We start from the raw sequence: 21,528 nt of genomic DNA, 5'->3' as shown, positions 1-21,528 counted from the left end.
TATGCTTTGGTCTTTGTTTGCGAGCACTAAGCATCATTGTTATATAAATAAAAAAAATAAAATTTATATTTTAACACACCAAAAGTCAATCCCAACGAACAACAAGCGAAAAACATTTGGTTCTCTCATTTTTACTCTATATAAATTAATCTTCTGTCTTCAGGAAAGAGATTCGCACATATATACTCTTAGATTAAGTTAGAGTAAAATTTCTATTTTATATAAAAAAAAAAAATTGTTGAATTGTTATTTTCCCCCTCGTTTGTTTGGTAATAACACTAATAGCTGTGAAGGATCTCTAAAATATATATCACTAAATGCATCACCTAGCTTCTAATGACTAGGTGATGCATGAAAAATGAGTTGAACACTGTAAAAGAGTTAGTTTTTGGAGTTCCATTTAGTTTGTTAATCCTTTTTTAATTTGGTAATCTGTTTTATCTTTTCACCTCACGATTTGTGTAAGAGCATCTCCAACAGTCTTGGTATAGCTATTTTTGGAGCACCAAAGGCTACTATTCATGCTCCAGTCGATTCTCCAAACATCCAAATTCTCCAAATTTATTTTTGAAGCTGCTACAGTGATTCTCTTAATTTAGAGAACATTGTAGCAACTCCAAATCAATTTTTCTACTTAAAAAATTATCCCAGTTAGTATTATATCAATTCTTTCTCTCTCCTCCGGATTTTTTTTTTCTCTCATTCTCTCTGTTTCTCACATAATCCAAACACAAAACAAAATCCAATTCTTAAAATAAAGTTGAATCAGAACAAGCAAATATGAAAAAAAAAAAAAAAAAAAAAATCATAACAATTCTTTCTCTCAAACATCTCTAAAAAATCAAGCATAATTAAAATACAACTCAAAAACATAATCTTAAAATTAATCAAACCATAACAATAAAAGCTAAAATAAAAAATAAAAATAAAAAAGACACAAGCTATCTACCATTTGGGCTGCATTGGGAGGAAGACGAGCAGCGGCGGCGAAGCGGAAGGCGCGGCGGCACAAAGAGCGGAGCGAAGGCACGGCAGAGTGGAGCCATCTAACCCATCTATTCTTTCTCTTTCTACCTCTTTCTCCGTTTGGAATCAAGTAGAAAAAGAAAAAAAGAAAGAAAAAAAAAAGTAGAGAAAGAGAGCTGAAGAAAAGCAGAGAGAGGGAGGTTCTAGAATGATGTGGAAACTGGAAAGTAGAGAAAAAATGAAAGGAGAGGGTGGAGATAAGGGTATACATGGTGGAGAAAAATCAAGAGAAAAGAAAAAGAAAAAGAAAAAAAAAAAAGGAAACGTATGGCTGGGTTGAAAGAAACAAAGGAAAAATACAATTTAGAAATGCAATTATAATATTTTCACAATATTGTCTCAATAAATTTTAAGTAGCATATTGTTATTAGCTAATACTGGTGAGTAAAAATATAATTTCAGTTGTGGGTTCAAATTAGAACTAGTAACAACTTTCCACATAAGATTTTGATGTGGTTCTTGTGAAAGTATTATGAAAAATGTTGTAATTATAACACTTTTTATTGAAAAATATGGTTGTTAAAAAAAATAATAAATGATGATTAAAAAAATAATAAACAATGAATACAGAAATAATATTTAAATGAGATAAAAAATCTATTGGAAGTGTATTTGAAAAAGTGGGTAGGTAAAAGTTAAATGTCATTGTTCATTCTTCAAACAGTACAAAAATTTGGAGAAACTGCTAGAGATACTCTAAGTGGGTGTTACTTGTTTTTTTTCTGTTTTTTCTTTTAGAATCTTTTATTTATTTTTATTATCTTTCTGTGCACATATTTAGTAATATTGTGTTTGTTTACTAAATATATATGTGTGTGTATATATATATATATATATATATCACTTTTATAACAAAGTATAAACTGTAAAAGACTTATGAAATCTGGCAATTTTTCCTCTCAAAAGTGTGTATGGAAGGTGAGGTCCTAAGTACACAACTTGTGACTTCTATCAAAAATTGAAACATAAATAAAATCCTCCTCGGTAGTTTTGATTTCTCCAACCCCTTCACTCTCTTCTTCGAATCATTTGATTTACTATATAAAGGTAGCGTTGGTTGGCATTAGTGGCTAGAATGTTAATCTTGGGCTGTATTAATTGTTCAAATAAACCAGTTATTACTTTGGGTGGTCATATGCCCACCTGACACCTAATCTCAATCCCAAATAAACCAGCTATTAATTTGACTAATCAATCATGTCCTAGTTTTTTTTTTTTTTTTTTTTTTTTTTTTTTTTTTTTTTTTATAAACCACGTCATAGTATTTTTTATAATGATTGGTTTGAGGATTATCTTCAGTTTTTGAGATGGTCGGTTACGTACTTACATATTCTGTAACCATGATTTGTTCATTTTCTTCCATTAATTGCCTTTTCTTTTCTTTTCTTTTTTAATGGTTGACGGCGAGGAAAGAGAGGGTGAAATAGTGTGCGTTTGGATGTAGATTAAAATTATAAATTATTTCACTAATCAGCTTATTTTTGCTATTATTTATGGGCCCACTGAACTTTTTGGCACTATTTATGGCCCCCTCTGTATTATTTCAACTAAATTTTACCTTTATCTATAATAATTTCAGGGTTTAGCAATAAGTTTTCAGTTTTAACAAAGTAAGCGGTATCCAAACAAACCTATAGTGTCTTTTTCTTTGACACAAATAGAACACAATTTCACTATTGCTTTCAAAACTAAGCCCCTGTTTGGTTCTAAAAAGTTATGTATTTATTTTTTATTTTCTCTTTTCTGTATTTAAATTCTATATTTGAATATAGAAAAAATTATCTGTAAGGACACAATTTGTAACGATCCCGAATTGAGTATTGAGTTCGAACGTTAAAGGCCCAAACAATAAATTTGTAGAGAGTGGGCTAAAAGGCTAGGCCTTAGTGAACAGACAGTCATTGATCATGGTGTTTCAGATGCTTGCACAGAAGTGAGCTAAATTTATTCAAGAAGACTTTCTCTTTAACACGGCCTGCGTGGCTCCGATTGTTGGACCCCCCCTCTCTCCAAGGAGGGATTTTTACATTATATAGCCCTTCTCATTTGATCATGACCTTCCATCTGTCGGTTAGGTAGGTAACTACTTTAATGCGCGTCCCATCAGCCGCCTTTCCCCACCTTTTGTTAGTTGCAGTAAGCGAAACCATACTGTTCAGGGGTCCTTTCCCCATTAATGTAGCCAGGACGTTTGTTGGCGCATTCAATGCGGAAGTGACAGTTTTTCCTTGAACCGATCCTACACTGTACTCCCGTGCATGTTCTATTGTACTTGCCATTTCTTCTGGGAGCGCTTTGGGGGCTGTTTTTGATGATATGTCGTTCTTCCCTTCTAGGTGTTGGGATGCTGAGGACATGATCGTCCTCGGCTACATTTCTAGGTCATTTGGACTTTCGTTGCATGTTCTTAGCAACATCTCTCCTCGACGCGGGCCTTGGGCCCTAATGTAAAGTGGGCCGAGGTCACAAATTCTCTGGCCCCACATTATCCATTTTTACCTGTGATGGTGTTTGATAAGTTATTTTGAATACAGAATTTCGGTATAAAAATTTATCATACACAGGTTTGCATTTTTTTTTAAGTTACCTTTTTCACTCAATCAGGTGAAATCCTTTGCGTTTTCACTGAAAACTTTTTGCTGAAAATACTGTAAATAAAGATAAAAGTTAATTGACATAATACAGTGGAACTCATAAATAGTATCAAAAAATGCAATAAGACTCATAAAAAGTAGCAAAATTAAATTAAATAATAAAATAAATTAACAAAAATAATTTTTATCAAGCACAAAATAAGCGAATTTTATAAGGTGCAGTACCCTTAATTCCTTGCTTTTTAATTACTATTACAAGTCAATAACTTATTTGAAAAGAAGACACGTGTGTCTCGTCATCCAGTTGTTATGCGTAGGTTGATTTATGGGAGGCCTAGCTATGAGGTCTAACTCATTGGTCTCATTCATCCTCGTGTGAATTCCACATGAAAAATTCTAGTGTCGAATTCAACTACGCAACTTTGTGCATAATTTGTCTATATGATTAGTTGTGATTGGTAAAAGGATGTGACACATAAACCCACCATCACCCTTCAACCAACTACACTTCATCACATGAACGAGTTGTGGACAAAATTATGTAATTGAATGTAGCACTAGTATTACTCATTCCACATCTAGGATATTTCCTCTTGTAAATTCCACAGCTAGGTTAGTAAGAGTCATGCATGCATCACGTCATCCAGTTGTTATGCACGGATTGATTTATGTGAGGCCTAGCTGCATGGTCTAACTTGGTCTCCTCTTGTAAACTCCACAGCTAGGTAGAGTACATTTAGAAACAAGTTATTTAGTTAAAAAAATTTGCTTGAAAGTGTTATAAATAAAAGTAAAAATTAGCTGAAATAGTATAATAAATTCCAAAAATAGCATCAAAAAGTATAGTGAAACTTATAAATAATAGCAAAAATAAATAGTAAAATAAGCTGACTTTAAACTCTAATCTAAAACGCAACCTTATTCATAATTTTTTCTTCACTACTCTCATAGTTTATCAAATGATTAATTTTAACAAAAATTGTGACTTAATTTTTAGTAATAAATTTTTTGCAATTTAATTTATCAATTACGCCCCTAATACATTTTGTGAAATTTTAAGAACTAACCAAAGTCTCACAATATTTTTATAATAAGTTGTGGTGAGTCTCACTATGATCTTTTTTTCATTTCAGTTTGTTTTATTTTGACCTATAATGGATTGATCCTTCACTTTTTTTATAAAAATGTTGTGAAATTTTGTTGAATCCTAGAAAAACCCATACATATTTAAATATGGATTTAGCATACAATAGAGACCACACATTGAAGTTAAATAAAAATGGTTTTTTGGTTGACAATTTCAACAATTATAGTAGGGTTGGCAATTTGATCATTGGATGTTTTTTGTTGGAAATACTGGGAAGCGTCAACTAGTTGAATCGTAAAAATCTTGAAAAATAGATATGGTTAATGTAATGCAACCTCGTCATCAACATCTTTGTATATTATTTTAAATATTAAATTCTTGACAAAATGAATCTTGTACTTTATAATTTTAAGAGGTAAATACCTTTTGTTTAAGGGGGAGTAGATGCAATATAAATTTTTAAATATAAATTAATTTCACCATAACATATCAACATCATAATAAATACATTTCTTAATTGCTTTTTTAAAACTATTTTTTAAGGTATTTTAAGTTGGTACAACAATTTTTAAGACTTATGTAGCAAAAATTGTAATAATTATAACATAAATCTTTCTTGAAAGGATTGTAACTTTTATACAATTGCAGGCACCAATACATTTCTTGTGGGATCAATTAGTGGAATCATTTTGGAAGAGTAAATAGTAGTAGGTTTGTAACAAAATAAATAAATAGTATTTAAAATATATATATAAAAAAGAGCATTATATAAGGTAGTTTTTTATAAAAACCGTATAATTTAAACTTATGGTGTCAACTTCTTGATAAGAGTTTATTATTAAGTTAAAACATCAATTGATTTTTTGTGAGCATAATTAGAACCCTTATTCATTTGATATATATATTCTGTCGGCCAAGTAATTAATCAAGAACCCATATAAAGTAGTAAAAAAAAATAGTGTCTTAGATAAAATATTGAAGAGGTTGGAATGTTGTTTTGTGGGGATTAGAAAATGCATCTTATGAGAATGTATGGTTAGAGCACTAGTATTGGAAGGTGTAAATAGTATTTTAATGGAAAAATAGAGGAAAAAGAATAAATTGAATGTAAAAATAAAAATTAAGATGTAAGATAAGTTGTAAAATTAATTGATAAAATAGTATTTAAATATTCAAAATAGATTTTTTTTTCTTTTTGCAGTTTCTAGAAGCTAATGCTCTTACGGTAAAAAAAAAGGAATATGTTGCTTGACCCGCTAGACTGGTTCGTAAAAGAAGACAGATTTGGCATGGTTGGGAACGTGGGATGGAGAGTAACGCGTGGATTTGGTCCCCAGTGCCAGAATCCAGAGGGCGCGTGATTATCTTAGCTTCCGACTTTTCCACCCTCACGTAAGTCTAATACTCAAAAAAAAAAATATTATTAAGTCAACGTCTCCGGGGCTTCTGGAACGCAAGCTCAGAAAAGTGCGAATTTAAACTCAAGATGGATACATCTATCTTTCCTTTCTTTTTATGCTTCTTTAGATTTTTTTTTTTTTTTTTTTTGAATGCAGAGCATTCACATTGGTGAAGTCATAAATTAAACGATATAACTTCACAAAAAACTAATTTATCTATTTTATCTTTTTACTTTACAAAATGCTCGATATCAATGGTTTTATTTTAACTTTCAATACAATAAAATAATATATCCACTACAATAAAATAATATATTCACTATAAAACAGTGTGAACACATGAATAAAATAATATATTAATATAAAGTAGTATAAAGACACAACTTAATAATTTTTTTTTTTTTTTTTTTTTACCTATGAGCTACAGTGCATAGGCAAAGTAGCTGTGAAGCCAAATTATTTGGCTTTAGCTCCACCAATGTAGCTATAAATTTGTATTTGGTGGTGCTAAAAAACTTTATTACTATTTTTAGCACCACCAATATTAATGTTCTAAATGCACAAGTTAAGAATTAATAAATGCTCAATTGTGAGTTGTAATACATGTTTTCAATAAAGAAAATACATTTATTAATGATTTATTGACAGTTTGTTTCATTTCTCATAAAAATTGTGTCAAAACTTTTTTAAAATTGATTATTAACTAATATCGTAAGGGCACTCGTTAGCATGACCTTTATTATTATTATTATTATTATTATAGATAAAAACACATTGGAGATAGGGATTCTAGCTGCAGTATGGGCAGAAAAATTAATAGATCTAACCAAAGAAAATGAGCAGCAAAATTATTGGATCTCCTAACCCAAGAGAAAGAGCGTCTACTAAACGATTCAGCTAAGCTAAAAACACTGCTAGTGGACCAATTACGATGCAAATCAGATATGACGGGTTAAATGCATTCTTTGGAGTCACTTTCGAAGATGACTTGGGTCTAGCCTTCAAGAGGCAAGTTGGATAGCACAGAAGACTGGAAGATTCAGTTTGAATGGGGGTGGCGTGGTTAAAGTTTGGCCGGCTGCATGCTACTTTTACAGTTTTACATACACTCATAATTTTTTTCCCACCATACACAACCTACCACATTATAGTTATAGCATAAAAAAATATGATTCTAGATTTTTTTTTTTTTTTTTAATTATTCATTTACAAGTTTCATGTATCATACATGGAAAAAGATGTTTACAAACACAAAAAATTTGACAATTGTCGATGCTGTAGAATGTTAGTGGTAAAAAAAAAAAAAAAAACAATAATGCCAATAATGGTAGATTCAAATATAAAAACCTATCAAATTTTGTAATATTTATTGTACATAGTAGCATTTCTAGTGTGAATAAAATATATATATATATATATAAATAAAAAATATATATATAAAAAATTTCAATTAATTCAATTGATAAAATATTTATCCATGGACATTTGTAGGATAAAACTACCTTTAAAAAACAGCTGTTGAGTGCATTGAATTTAAAACAACAAAATAACTGCACCGCGTAAGCAAACTAAAGCGTGCAAGTTGGAAGCCACGTGGACAATGGACGTCATTCCCATATATAAACCTTTTGCCCAACAAGACCAGCCCTGCTAACTTCGAATCGAATTTCGAAACTCAAGGATCTCTCTCTCTCTCTCTCATTAAGGAAAATTTATCAATTTGTCCAAATTCCGAAAGCCACTACGTGTGATACATGGATGGTTTTTATGCAAGCAGTATTTATATGCAGGGGCGGAGTCAAGGGGGTCGAGAGGGGGCACTTGCCCCCGACCTGCCCAAAATTTTTCTTTTTTTATGTGTGTAATAGTAAAAGGTGGAGATTAAATTGAAACTGTGATAAGTAGTGCATGAGTAATTGAGCTATATTGAAAATCTCTTCAGCTACATGTTTCAAAATAATACTGTAAAGTGCAGAGCCATAGTAAACAACCACATACATCCTTTTTTTCTTTGTGGGTATATATATCTCCCTATCTTTTTGAAAAGTCAAACTCAATTGATATATCATATATCTTCATATCTTTTTTTACTTTATCAATATTTTTTAAAGTTCAAAAATTATAAAAATAAACTTAAATAAAGAAGAAAAAGTCTTAATTGAAGAGATGAAAATAGCACCCAAAAAAAAATGTTTCCTTTCAAAAGTATTAAGATATAAAATTTGGAAACAATTACATGACAAATTCCATAAAATATATTAGGGGATTATTTTATTCGCTATATATTTAAAAAAAAAAAAAAAAAAACACTAATAAACTATACACAATATAATGATATGCAATGATTTTAGGGGATCTTTCAATATTGAATGATCACTTACTATTCATATTATTGGCATTTAACTGTCAAGTTTGGTTAATATTGTGTATATATGATGCATATGTTGTATGCTACAAACACAATATGTATTTGTTTATAGAGACATATGTATATTAGTTATAAATTTTGCCCCCCCTAAAGTCGAATCCTAGCTCCGCCACTGTTTATATGTGGTGTCCTTGGAGGACAAGAATAACAGAGGAACAAGAACACGACATTATGGTCTCAGTTCTCAAGCACGTTATCACTGGCAGCATTCAAGGTCTCACCCCACGAATCTTTCAACTATTACAACAGAAACCAGTCCCGCCGCCTACATCAGCCACGTCCTCATTGGCTTCAACTAGCGGGGCCGGCACCACCACCACCAGGAGGAGCTCGAAGAAGAAGAACAATGATAACAATGAGAAGAAGTACAGGGGAGTGAGGCTGAGGCCTTGGGGGAAATGGGAACTGAAGTCTTCCAAAGCAATTGATAATGCCCACCTAGGTGGTTAGGTATGGGCCATATGATTTTTTCTTTTCATGCTTATTTGTTGTTAGAATATTTTATATTATATAACATTATGAATGAATATAATATAATACAGTATATCATATCTAAAATAATACTAGAAAATTTAATTAGTTGTATTTAATAAGATTTTTTATACATTTAAATTTTTTATGAGCATTTTAGACATTGAAATTTGAAAAACAATTTGTCTACTATTATACTTAGTGGGTAGGCCTCGTCAATGGGCCAGGTTGGCCCGTTTTTACTTGGCCCATGGGTCTAATGGGCTGGGCTTAATGGGCTATTGACTAATCAATAGACTAGGTCGGACCGGGCTGGATGGAAAAACCTAATCCATGGCCCTACCCATGGGCAATGCCCACTTGGGCTTTAGCGGGCTGGGCTAGTGAGATGGGTTTAATGGGCTACCCATGGGCATTTTTAATAGGTCTTCAATAGGGTTATAAAAATTTAACCAAAAAAATTATAATTATATATTATTACAAACTATCAAATTGAACAATTAAATCTACTAAAAAGATTCTATTAAAAAAAATACTAAGACATACCTCTTAAAAAGGTACTAAAATAAGATTAATTAACTTGTACTGATAAGAATAAATAAGTACATTGAAATTTTCATGAATATATTAGATTGAAAATAGTTGCATCACTACAAAATGTGTACATCCCAACTAGGTTGGCACCCACACACTTGTCTATCATTTGCAATTCCCAATCTATTTGTGTTGAAACATCAAAAATTTTATCTAAGAAAAAAATCGAAAAACTTGTTACATAAATTTTATAACTATTTGCCAGGCATTATCTTGAAGTGGTGGATTGTTGGTCATGCGGTGGACTTCTTGGCATCCACTCGGGCCTTTCTAACTTCAATCACTCAAATGCCTCTGCTAATTCTGGTTCTTGTTCTGCTTCTTGTCGTCTTGTGTCTGCTAAGTTCCAATCCTTTAAGCACACAAGTGCCTCAACAGTCTCGAGACTAAGACCACATCTCTTGTCAGATACAACTCTACCACCTACAGAAAAAGATGCTTTCGATGCTACCGTGGAAATAGGAAATGATAATATTTCATGAGCCGTAATGGAAAGTATGGGATACTTACTTTGATTTGTTTTCCACCAGCCCAATAAATCAAATGATCCTTCTTCATCAATTTCAAGTAAGGGTTGATTTAAATAACGTTGAAATTCCAATAACCCACCTGATGTTATTGAAGATGCTTGTTCTCTTCTTCTTTTAACCATGTGATAAGCATTTTGTTCTTCTTGGTCACCTAGAAAACTAGTAGAGGACAAAGAGCTTCTTGTGTTTTGTGTTTGGGCACCAATTTCAGAATTTTTATAAGCATTTCCATAATAATCAAATAATTGTGTCATTGAATTTTGAAATGATTGTATGGTCTTTTGAATACTAACTAATAGTAGGTAAACGTGGCAAGGGTTTATAAAAAAAAAGGTAGACATGGCAAGGGAGGATAAAAGTAAAGGAAGAATCATCACACCAAAAGCTACTTGAGAGATTACAATTCTTTTTCACCAAAAGCTGAATGAAGCTTGGACGACTTTTATTGAATACCCAAGATCTAAGCTTGAAACTCTATATGCTTGCTTTGTAGCTTAACATTTTAAGCATAAGCAACCAGACAAGAAAATGAAGAAGGCATTTGTGAAATATGTGAAACACCACTATTCTGATTGGATGCTTCATATTAAAAATCCTATTTTTAAGTACACAAAGAAAGAAGATCGTTACAAAAATGGTCATTCCTACACCGTTTTGGAAAAAGATGGTGGATAAATGGATGGATGGAGAATGAGGGGTGAGCATAAATGAAATACATGTCATAAATTCTCTTTATCTCTCTGGCACTCCCCCTAACCATTATTTGTGGTTTACATTTTTCACAATTGTTATATTATTTTAATTTATATTTAATTTTGATAGTAGTTTAAGTAATCAAATTTAGTTATTATTATTGTTAAATTAAAAAAAAAAAAAAAGTTATTACTGTTAATATAGTAATACACATACTTATTTATTGAAGCATTGATACAAATACAAATTCACTTTAATTGTTTCATTTTAACTCATGTTTAATGCTTTTTTTTTTTTTTTTGTCTAAGGATGGTACTAGCAGAGATGAAGAAGACAACTCAAACAATAACATGGAGGTCAAAAGCAACTTTGAGGGTGACTTAGAGGAAAACTAATATAGATCTTGTTACGATTCTAATTGTTTAAGTTTAAAACAATATTTTTATGTCATGGTTTAATTTCAGGATTTCTTTGTATATTTTATTTTAAAGTTTGAACTTATAAGAATTTTTATGTTTCAACGAATCAATTTTTAGTAACCATTGTACTATTGTAATAGGATAGTTAAACAAAAACGATATAAAATAAATTAAAAATAAATAATAAAATATTATCATTGACATAAAAATTTGGTCATAAATAACTTTATAGTGATGACAAAGTCCCTCACAATTTTTAGAATAGTGACACCACTTAACCCCTTGTAAAAACGTTTTAAGTGACAGCTTAACATTGTCACTATTATTTTCTAACTAATTGTGAGGAGTCAAAAGCCCTCACAAATAAATTTTAGTGGCGACACTGTTTGTCTCTAAAAAGTATGTTATCAATTTGGAATTTGCAAATAATTAATTGTGAGCGTATGAAGGTCCTCACAAATAGTTGTTAATGACAACTGCTTCCTTTCGCTAAAAATAAGTCGTCAACTTTTCTCGTCATTTGATAATATATTTGTGAGGAAAAATTTGTTCAATAACGACGGTGGATTGCCCTCGTAAATTATCTATTTGCGAAGGTATGCTCGCAAAATCTCTTTTAGCAACAAGAGCAAATACGACGGCTTTCAAGGGCCATATGCCCTCTCTAATAACCTTTTCCGACAATTTTTGAAATTTTGAGAGGGCATTTTACCCTCACTAGTAGACTCTTTCCTTTTATTGTATAATGTGGATAAAAATAGAGATTACTCACAATAAGATAAGCCGACGGTTAAAGGTGGATGAATACAATTGAACCCGTCAACCTTCATTTGAAGACTGTTGACGAAAGGGATATGTAGGAAGAAGCACCGGCAAGGCATACCCTAAGGCTGATGGGATCATGAAGCTGACGGGAGTAAGATTGAAAGCACAGGGTAAGCTGACGACCTTAGTAAAGGATTGCTTGCCAATCACGATTGCGTACATAAGGAAATGTCTTGCTCTCCACGTTTTGTGATACCTAAGAGGGATTCCTATATAGAAAGAATCCCGTAAAATACACCCAATGAGACTCCTATAAGGAAAAGACTTCTACTCCAAGGAAAAGAGGTCAACCCTCTACTACTATGAAAACCCAAATACCCTCACAAACCAAGGTACGCATAATTTACCCTCTCTAACACTCTAGAGTTGTGAGAATAGTTCTAGCTTGACCTTCGGAGAATATTTGGCCGACACCACATCGATGCTCTCTGTGAGGTCTTCTCTTTTTGTTGTGCTGGTGCTGTTTTGAGCGTGCGGAGACTATGTGACTTGCTAGTGATTTTTTCAGCATCATCATTGTAGATAATTGATTAGAATAAGACAAGAAGTCTCAAAAATCTTTGTTTATCATAACCTTGAGAAAAGAAGAGCTTGATAGGATAGAAGATTGCTTAATTAAATTAGGATAGCACGTGCTAAAGCACATGCTAGAGAAGAAAATGAGGTAAATAAAGTAATGGATAAAGATGAAAAAGGAGAACTAGGGAAGTATAAAAAGAAAGAGATGGGCAGAAGTTGCAAATGGTCATTTTTGGAGATTTTGAGAGAAAAAAGAGAGAGGAGAGATACACAGTGAGGAATGTCACAGTAAAGTTAGAGGAATAAAATCTTCGATACTATTTCATTGGTAAAAAGTTGTTTGGTTTTTATACAAATCTTCCATTGTACACCGAACCCATAAATGAAATTAATTGTGATTATAAGCGCTAAATTAAACACGTTTTAATTTTGTGCTTCTACAATGGTGTCCACTTTTTGTAAAAAATTATTATTAGGTGAAGACACCAATTGATTCGTTCTAGGCATAATTCAAATAATTATTTAATTAAAAAAAACTTTAACAATTAATAAGAATCCATTCTAAGTAGTGGTAAAAATAAATAAATAAAGTGTTTTAGATAGAATATTGAAGAGCAAGCATTGGCGGCTCTACTTGTATGTGAGGGTGGTCCTAGGTCCACCCTCACTTGTCAAAAAAAAAAAAAAAAATTATATATGCAAAAGAAAATTTATATAAATAATTATTTTAAATTAATATGTTCTGTGACCACCCTGACTTGAAAATATTGTATATATTTACTTTTAAAAAATATATTATTTACTAAATTAACCTACTTTGACCACCCTAATAAAAATATTGAACACTTGTTCTTGAGACTCATAAGAATTTGAGTTCAATAAATATAAGAGTAATACTACATCCACAACATTTTCACGATAAATCTTATATGGTAAGCTATTACTAATTCTGATTCGGGTTTAATATTGACATGTTTTATCCACCAATAATAGGCTACCAACTTGTTACATAAGATTTGTTATGAAATTGTTGTGGTTACTTTATTATTCTTATATTAGCATTTCCAATTTGCACTTTATCTTTTATTAGCCTTTTTTTTTTATTCTCTTTATTAATACCAAAAATTGTAATATTTAATGTATTTGCATTTTTTTTTGTAATATTAATATATTCAAATTATCTCTTTATTAAATTTTATATAATTTAAATTTTTTTAGTAACCACCCTAAAAATAATTCTTAGAACCACTGCTGAGAGCAAGAATGTTGTTTTGAGGCGATTATTATAATATTCCAAAAATAGAATACCAACACGGTCAAAGAAAGAAAAATACTTGGACGGATTTAGGATTTGGGCTTTCTGAGGTCACTGTTGGTCAAAGGAAGAAAAAAATAAAATAAAATAAAAGCATTGAGTTTGACTAATTTTTAGTGTTTACACGGTTTGGAAGAAGACAGTTGGTTTGGCTGGGATGCTCCTCTGTCCCAGTAAATCCACGAGGCAATGTTTTGACTTTAATATACGGCCAAAATCTATGCCTCAGTGCTGACTTAAGAAAAAAAAAAAAGAGACAAAATTTGTTTCTGTTTTGTGTCTTAGACTTTTTTAAAGTTTTATCCGTTTACAAATTGAGTTGTGTTAGGACCACCAAAAATAACATAATTTTGTGTCATAATTTGCCACTCAATTTATGCGAAGATCACCAAAAATGGCATAATTTGCACAACTAGTCATGTATAGGTGTTTTATTCATGTATGAAAATCAGTAACAATGTTATACTCAAATATTTAAATTTAAAGTTTTTAGAGTCTAAAATTGTATATAAAAAAAATAAGTTTATAAATCGAATAGTAAATAATATTCAATTAGCATGAAATTTCATATATGTGTTAAGAATATAAAATTTAATAGTTAAATTTTCAAAATATGAAGTCATATTAATTTTTTTTTGTGAGTTATAATCATTTGTTATAACCAAATTTGTAGCCAAATTTTGTCTATAAATTATTAATATTTTTTTTTGTTTGAAAAAATGCATTATAGCTCATAATTGAGTATTTAATAATGCAGGTGTTATATATTAGCATTGATACACTATATTGAATATACCAAAGTAGATGCAGAAGTGAACATATAAAAAATAGAACACAAGAACACGAGAGTAACATGACTAAGCCTAACGGTCTACATCCACGGAAGAAATCTTAAAGTGCTACATTTTTAATATATGAGTGTAGTATAAAACTTTTGTTACAATGAACATAACATGTGTATATATAGTAAACTAAACCCTAGACTAATAGATTTTTAGTACAAGTAGGAGATTTGACTTGCACACAAAATAGAATTAAGCTTGGGCCTATACTAATAAGCTAATATACCTCAACAGCCTATATGGCATTTGTTAACAAGACCCTTTAAATAATGAATATCAAATAGTATTCAAATTATCAATCATTTGGATCCTACTTTCCAAAAGTTCTATAAATTTTGTGAGTAACGCTACATAAAAAAAAAAAATTTACAATATTTTTTTATAATAGTTAATTTTACAAGTTTTTATTTAAACTCGTCATTGGTTCATTTTTTTTTTTTTTACTTTTTCACTAACAATCTGTCACATCATCAATTAGTAAAATTTTTGGGTAAAGCTATGGATGTAACAAGAAGCTACAACATTCCCAATTTAATTAACAAGAAACATCATTTAAATTATATATAAAAAAAATCTTCTCAAAAAAATTGTGTATAGACTTTTCAAAGTTTTGCCTGTTAACACGTAGGTGTATTTTAACGTCTGACAGTGACAGGTTGTGAACTTTGCTCCCGTCACACCTTTTTTTTTTTTTTTTTTTTTTTTTTTTTTTTGAGAATTGCTCCCCGTCACACCAATGAAAGAAACACCTGCGGGCAACATTGAATTTCCAACAGCAAAAGATGCTCCGCGTAGGCACAGCGTACAGGCTGGCAGTAGTACAGTGGACATTACAAATCCGTTACTCCTATATAAATCTTTTGCGCAGCATCGCCGGATTCCCTGTTTTCGAATCGAAACTCGAAACTCTCTTACATCTCTCTCTCTCTCTCTCTCTCTCTCTCTCTCATTCCAAAAAGGGAAAATTTATCATTTTGTCCGAATTCCAAAAGCCAATACGTGATGCATGGTTTTAATGCAAGCAATATTTATAGGTGGTGTCCATGGAGGACAAGAATAACAGAGGAACAAGAACAAGACATTTTGGTCTCAGCTCTCAACCACGTTATCACTGACGGCATTCAAGGTCTGAACCCACAACACCATCAACTACTGCAACAACAACCGGTCCCGCCTGATGCTGCTACGTCCTCATTGCCATCAACCAGCAAGAGAAGCTCGAAGAAGAAGATGAAGAATGACAATGAGAAGAGATACAGGGGAGTGAGGCAGAGGCCTTGGGGGAAATGGGCGTCTGAGATTCGAGACCCGAGGGAAGCGAAGCGCAAGTGGCTAGGTACGTTCCTGACGGCGGAGGAGGCTGCCAGGGCTTATGATAAGGCTGCCATCGAGTTCTGCGGACCCAGAGCTAAGCTTAATTTTCCAATGTCAGACTATGTGGGAAAGCAAAGCGAAGTCGAACAAGATCAGCATGAAGAAAATCCAAGTGTTAATGCGGAGACAATGATTGAGAGCGAGGCACAGACTGTGGAAGTGGTAGAGAGCAGTGACGAAGACAATAAGCTTTCGGATTGGCTTACGTCGGAGGAACTTGACCAGTTGTTGAAGGATTTGAATGATTAGCCCATGTTATTAGAGCGGGAAATCAGATGGAGCATCGGATTATGTAGACTTTAGGAAAAAGGATGCTCTGATCTTCGTAGTAATTCATGCCCATTTCGTCCATAATATAGAGTCGAAATGACGGTTCTTTTATTGATTTATTTTTTAAAAAATTTTCCACTTATTATCAGAGCGGGAAATCATGTGAAATTCAATGATAAAAACAAAAACAAAAAAAACAAAAAACAATAACGATGTATACTTGGAACTGAGTCAAACAGAGTCAAACAAAACGACAAAGGGGCTCAAATGTGGGCACCCATGTTGGAGCCAAACACTCTTATTCGCAGCTTTCATTGCTATTTATGCTTTTGTCTTTGTTTGTGGGCGCTAAGCATCAATTGTTATTAAAAAAAAAAAATTATATTTTAACTCACCAAAAGTCAATCCCAACGAACAACGAGGGAAAAACATTTGGTTCTCCCATTTTTACTCTATATAAACTAATCCTTTGTCATTATTTCTAGCCTAATCTTTATATAAACTAATCCTCTAAGCCATTATGAATTACTCCACATGAACCATTACCTTAATGGTGGCCTTGCAATATTTCCAGGCATGCAAAATTGATGTAACAAGGGATCTTATCCAATCCTCAGCGATTATTTCATTATTAGTGTTAGAGATATATTAGCCCATTAGCATAGGCCCAAGCCTAATTCTACTTTGTGTGCAAGTCAAGTCTCCTACTTGTACTAGAAGTCTATTAGTCTAGGGTTTAGTCTACTATATATACACATGTTATGATTCATTATAACACAGGATTTGTACTACACTCTAATATATTATTAATGTAGCCCTTTAGAGTTTCCTCCGTGGATGTAGGCCGTTAGGCTGAACCACGTAACCCTCGTATGTTATTGTGTTCTATACTTTATGCTTTCGCTTCTGCATCTATACTAGCATATTCAACATGGTGTATCAATGCTAATATTTGACATGGTATCAGAGCCACCTTCTTGAGGCCATGGTTTTCTGTCCTTACGGTATATTTAAGAGCAATCTTTGTCTTCCTCGGTGTTTTTTTTTCGCTGCGTTCATCTTCTTTGGCTTTCTACTGCTGCCGTCAAAACTCTTCGGTATAGTCAAGCCACCGTTAGAAGTCGCATCAACACTCCAAGACCATTGCCTTCCTCAAACTACCGTCACAGAGCCAAACTTCATTCAAGGGATCTTCTCAACCTTATCAAATCTCAAGATTTCATCAAGCTTCCATCTTGAGTTTGAGAGGGGGTGTTAGAGATATATTAGCTCATTAGCATAGGCCCAAGCTTAATTCTACTTTGTGTGCAAGCCAAGTCTCCTACTTGTACTAGAAGTCTATTAGTCTAGAGTTTAGTCTACTATATATACACATGTTATAATTCATCGTAACACAGGATTTGTACTACACTCTAATATATTATTGATGTAGCCCTTTAGGGTTTCCTCCGTGGATGTAGGCCGTTAGGCTGAACCACGTAACTCCCGTGTGTTACTGTGTTCTATACTTTATGCTTTCGCTTCCGCATCTATACTAGCATATTCAATATGGTGTATCAATGCTAATATTTAACAATTAGATTGAAGCCATTACAAATACCAAACAAATTTTAATATGTTAAGCAAAATATTCTTATATTAAATTATGAAATTCATAACTGAAACCATTTTATGCACAGAATGAAATAAGAAAATAACACAAAGCCTAAGCAAACACATTCTATTAGGGAGTCACACCTTCACTCCTAAATGCTATAGATTTAGAAAGTAATAAGATATTCAAAGTTTAAGGTGTCCTCTCACAACCTTTTGCGACCAATATAGCATTGTAGTATGCAGTAAAATTCTAATACTAATTATTTACAGAAATCAGGCTAACAGCTTCTGTAGTCTTTAATAGAAATATATGTCAGCAGAAAAGCTTAAAATTTAGCTTTGCATTTTAATAGGAATAATCATACAACTTCAAAAACTTTTAAGAACCAGAGTTAGTATTAATTTTCTAAGTTTTCTTACCGATAATTTGCAACTTCACTTTCAAAATAAAGATATATATGCACCAAATATGAAAATTGGATTAATGAAGTAAAACTTTTGAAGTTGCAACCTGTAAGAATATAGGATGAAGAGGCATCCTTGATAAAGTAGCTAGGAAGTGGAGCTCATATAATATTGAGCAACAATCTTCATTTCCACAAAATACAAGCTATATATATATTGATAACCTGATTTCTGCGCTTCCCTGAACAGATTTATTTCATCTTTTTGCTAAAATTTCATAAGAAAGTACAGATATATTGTGACAGATTTTATTTGGAAATATCTTTGTGTGGTGTATGTATTATGTGTACCATCTCTTTATGTCTCCTTTAAATACCCCTGAAATTTGGTGTTTTTTCATGGACTCTATGATCCTTAATGACATTCTCTTTGTCTTGAGAATAATGGTTGAGTTTCTATAAAAAAAAAATGGTTGAGTTGCTTATTTTCCCACTCGTTTGTTTGGTAATAACACTAATGGCTGTGAAGGATCTCTAAAATATCACTTTTAGAACAAAATATAAACTGTAAAAGAAATATGAAATTTGGCAGTTTCTTCTCTTAAAAGTGTGTATGTGGAGGGTGAGGTCATAAGTTTAAAACTTCTTATTTCTTTCAAAAATTGAAACATAAATAAAATCCTCCCCAGTGCTTTTGATTTACTATATAAAGTTAGCCTTTGTGGCTTTGGTGGCTGGAGTACCCTCACAATTTTTTTTTACCACACTCATTTTTTAACTTAAACTTTTTACTTTTTACTTTCTTTTTTAATTTAATGGTTGAAATTTAAAACTGTTTTTTTTTTTTTCAACTTTAAATTTCAGTCATTCACAATTATTTTATCAAACTTTTGATCTCAATCCCCAATAAACCAGCTAATCTTTAACTAATCATGTCTAAGTGTGTGTGTATATATATAGGGTTAGGTTCAAGTTACACCTAGTATAACTCTAAGTAATGTTACACCACCCAATAACTTTTTATGGAATTCATATTTTGAAAATCTCACCATTAAATTACATGTTCTATATGTTTTTAATATTCATACCAATTTTCATGTTAATTGGTTGTTATTTACCATTTGATGTATAAACTTATTTTTTATGCATTATTTTAAACTACAAAAATTTAAATTTAAATAATTAATTGATGTTATAACTAATAATCTTTGATGACCTTGAAAATTTGCAAGCATGGAGAATATATGAATATAATGTAATCTAATGGTAGATTTTTAAAAATTCACATCCAATTAAAAAATATTAAATAGTATAATATTACATAAAATCATATTAGGTATTACTTGAACATGATATATATATATATATATATTTATATATATATCCTAGACTCCTAGTATGTTATATAATGATTGGTTTGAGGATTGTCTTTCAGTTTTTTAGATGGTCGGTTCCTCTGACTTAGATATTCTGTAACCATGAATTTTTTTCATTTTCTTCAATTAAATTGCCTTTTTCTATTTAAAAAAAAATGGTTGGAGGAAAAGAGAGGGCAAAATAGTGCCTTTTTCGTTGACATAAACAGAATGCAATTTCACCATTGCTTTCACCTTTCGAAACTAAGAATGTATTTAAATATCATTTATTTTATCGACATTGAAAAATTATTACTGAAAATACTATAATAATTTTTAATTCTTAATCTTAACCCAAATGCTCACTAAGGTGACCCCTAGATCTCTTTCACACCAAAAAGAAAAAAAAAAGGAAAAAAGAAAAGTGACCCTTGACCTTGGTTTTGCTGTTTTGACTTTTGATATTTAAAGCAGTGACTCTTGGCATGTTGGACACCTGAACATTTTCAGCCAGCTCAGCAGCCAAGCCCTTGTTCATTAGGAAAAGTATATGTTGTTTCTTTCATAAAGTCCTCGTTCATAACGAAAAGTACATGTTTCTTTCACAAAAAAGAATGAAGCATCCATATGTTTTTGTTTTAATATTACCGAGTCAACAACTTCTTTGAAAAGAAGACACCTGCATGATTCCATCAAAAAAGAAGACACCTGCATGCATGCATGAGGCATTCTTTTGTAAATTCCGCGGCCTAGCGTATTTACGCATGTGTCACGCTATCCGGTTGTTACTTGTTATTCATATGTTAATTTATGTGTCTTCTAAAAAAAAAGTTAATTTATGTGGAGCCTAGTTACGAGGTCTAACTTGGTATCACGCATGCATGATGCATTCTTTTGTAAATTCCGCGGCCTAGCATATTTACTCGTAATTTTTTATCTATTACTTATTGTCTATCATGTGATTAGTTATGACAAAAATTATGAATTAATTTTTGGTAATATAATTTTTGCAATTTAATTTTTCAATTACATCCCCTAATACATTTTGTGAAACTTTAAGAACATACCAAAGTCTCATTATGTTTTCATAATACTTTTATTTTAATTTGTGGTGAGTATCAGTATGATCTTAATGGATTAACACTTCTTTTTCTTTTTTTTTAATAAAAATGTTGTGAAATTTTGTTGTGTCCTAGAGGAACTCATACATATTTAAATATGGATTTAGCATACAATAGAGACCACACGTTGAAGTTAAATAAAAATGGTTTTTTGGTTGACAATTTCAACAATTATAATAGGGTCGGGAATTTGATCATTGGATGTTTTCGTTAGAAATACTAAAAAATGTCAACCAGTTGAACTTCAAAATTCTTGAAAAATAAATATGGTTAATGTAATGCAACATCATCATCAACCTCTTTGTATATTATTTTAATTATTAAATTCATGATAAAATGAATCTTCTACTTAATATTTTTAAGAGATAAATACCTTTTGTGACCAATATAGCATTGTGGTATGCAGTAAAATTCTAATACTAATTTATTATGTACAGAAATCAGCAACAATTTCTGTAGTCTTTAATAGACAAATTTGTCTGCAGAGAAGCTTAAAATTTTGCTTTGCATCTTTATAGTACAACAGATCAGGATAATCATACAACTTCAGAAACTTTAAGATCGCCAGAGTTTGTATTCGATCATCTTCTAAGTTTTCTCACCGATAGATTTGCAACTTCACTTTCAAAATATATAAAGAGATATATATGCACCTAGTATGAAAA

At 31.5% G+C, this 21,528-nt stretch overlaps 2 protein-coding genes across 2 annotated transcripts; both read left to right on the top strand.

The window, feature by feature from the left end:
• Positions 1 to 8,706: 8,706 nt before the first annotated feature.
• On the top strand, positions 8,707 to 8,985 carry LOC126689850 (ethylene-responsive transcription factor ERF122-like). The gene has a single exon (XM_050385021.1). The coding sequence runs from the start codon at positions 8,707 to 8,709 to the stop codon at positions 8,983 to 8,985; it is 279 nt and encodes a 92-aa protein (XP_050240978.1).
• Positions 8,986 to 15,634: 6,649 nt separating this feature from the next.
• Positions 15,635 to 16,534, top strand: LOC126689641 (ethylene-responsive transcription factor ERF098-like). Its single transcript, XM_050384866.1, has one exon. The coding sequence runs from the start codon at positions 15,746 to 15,748 to the stop codon at positions 16,364 to 16,366; it is 621 nt and encodes a 206-aa protein (XP_050240823.1). The 5' UTR covers positions 15,635 to 15,745; the 3' UTR covers positions 16,367 to 16,534.
• The last annotated feature ends 4,994 nt before the right edge of the window (positions 16,535 to 21,528 follow it).

Source organism: Quercus robur, chromosome 6 (assembly GCF_932294415.1).
Source record: "Quercus robur chromosome 6, dhQueRobu3.1, whole genome shotgun sequence".
Taxonomy (NCBI): domain Eukaryota; kingdom Viridiplantae; phylum Streptophyta; class Magnoliopsida; order Fagales; family Fagaceae; genus Quercus; species Quercus robur.
The sequence above is the reverse complement of the archived record's forward strand: the minus strand, read 5'-3'. Positions and strand labels throughout refer to the sequence as shown.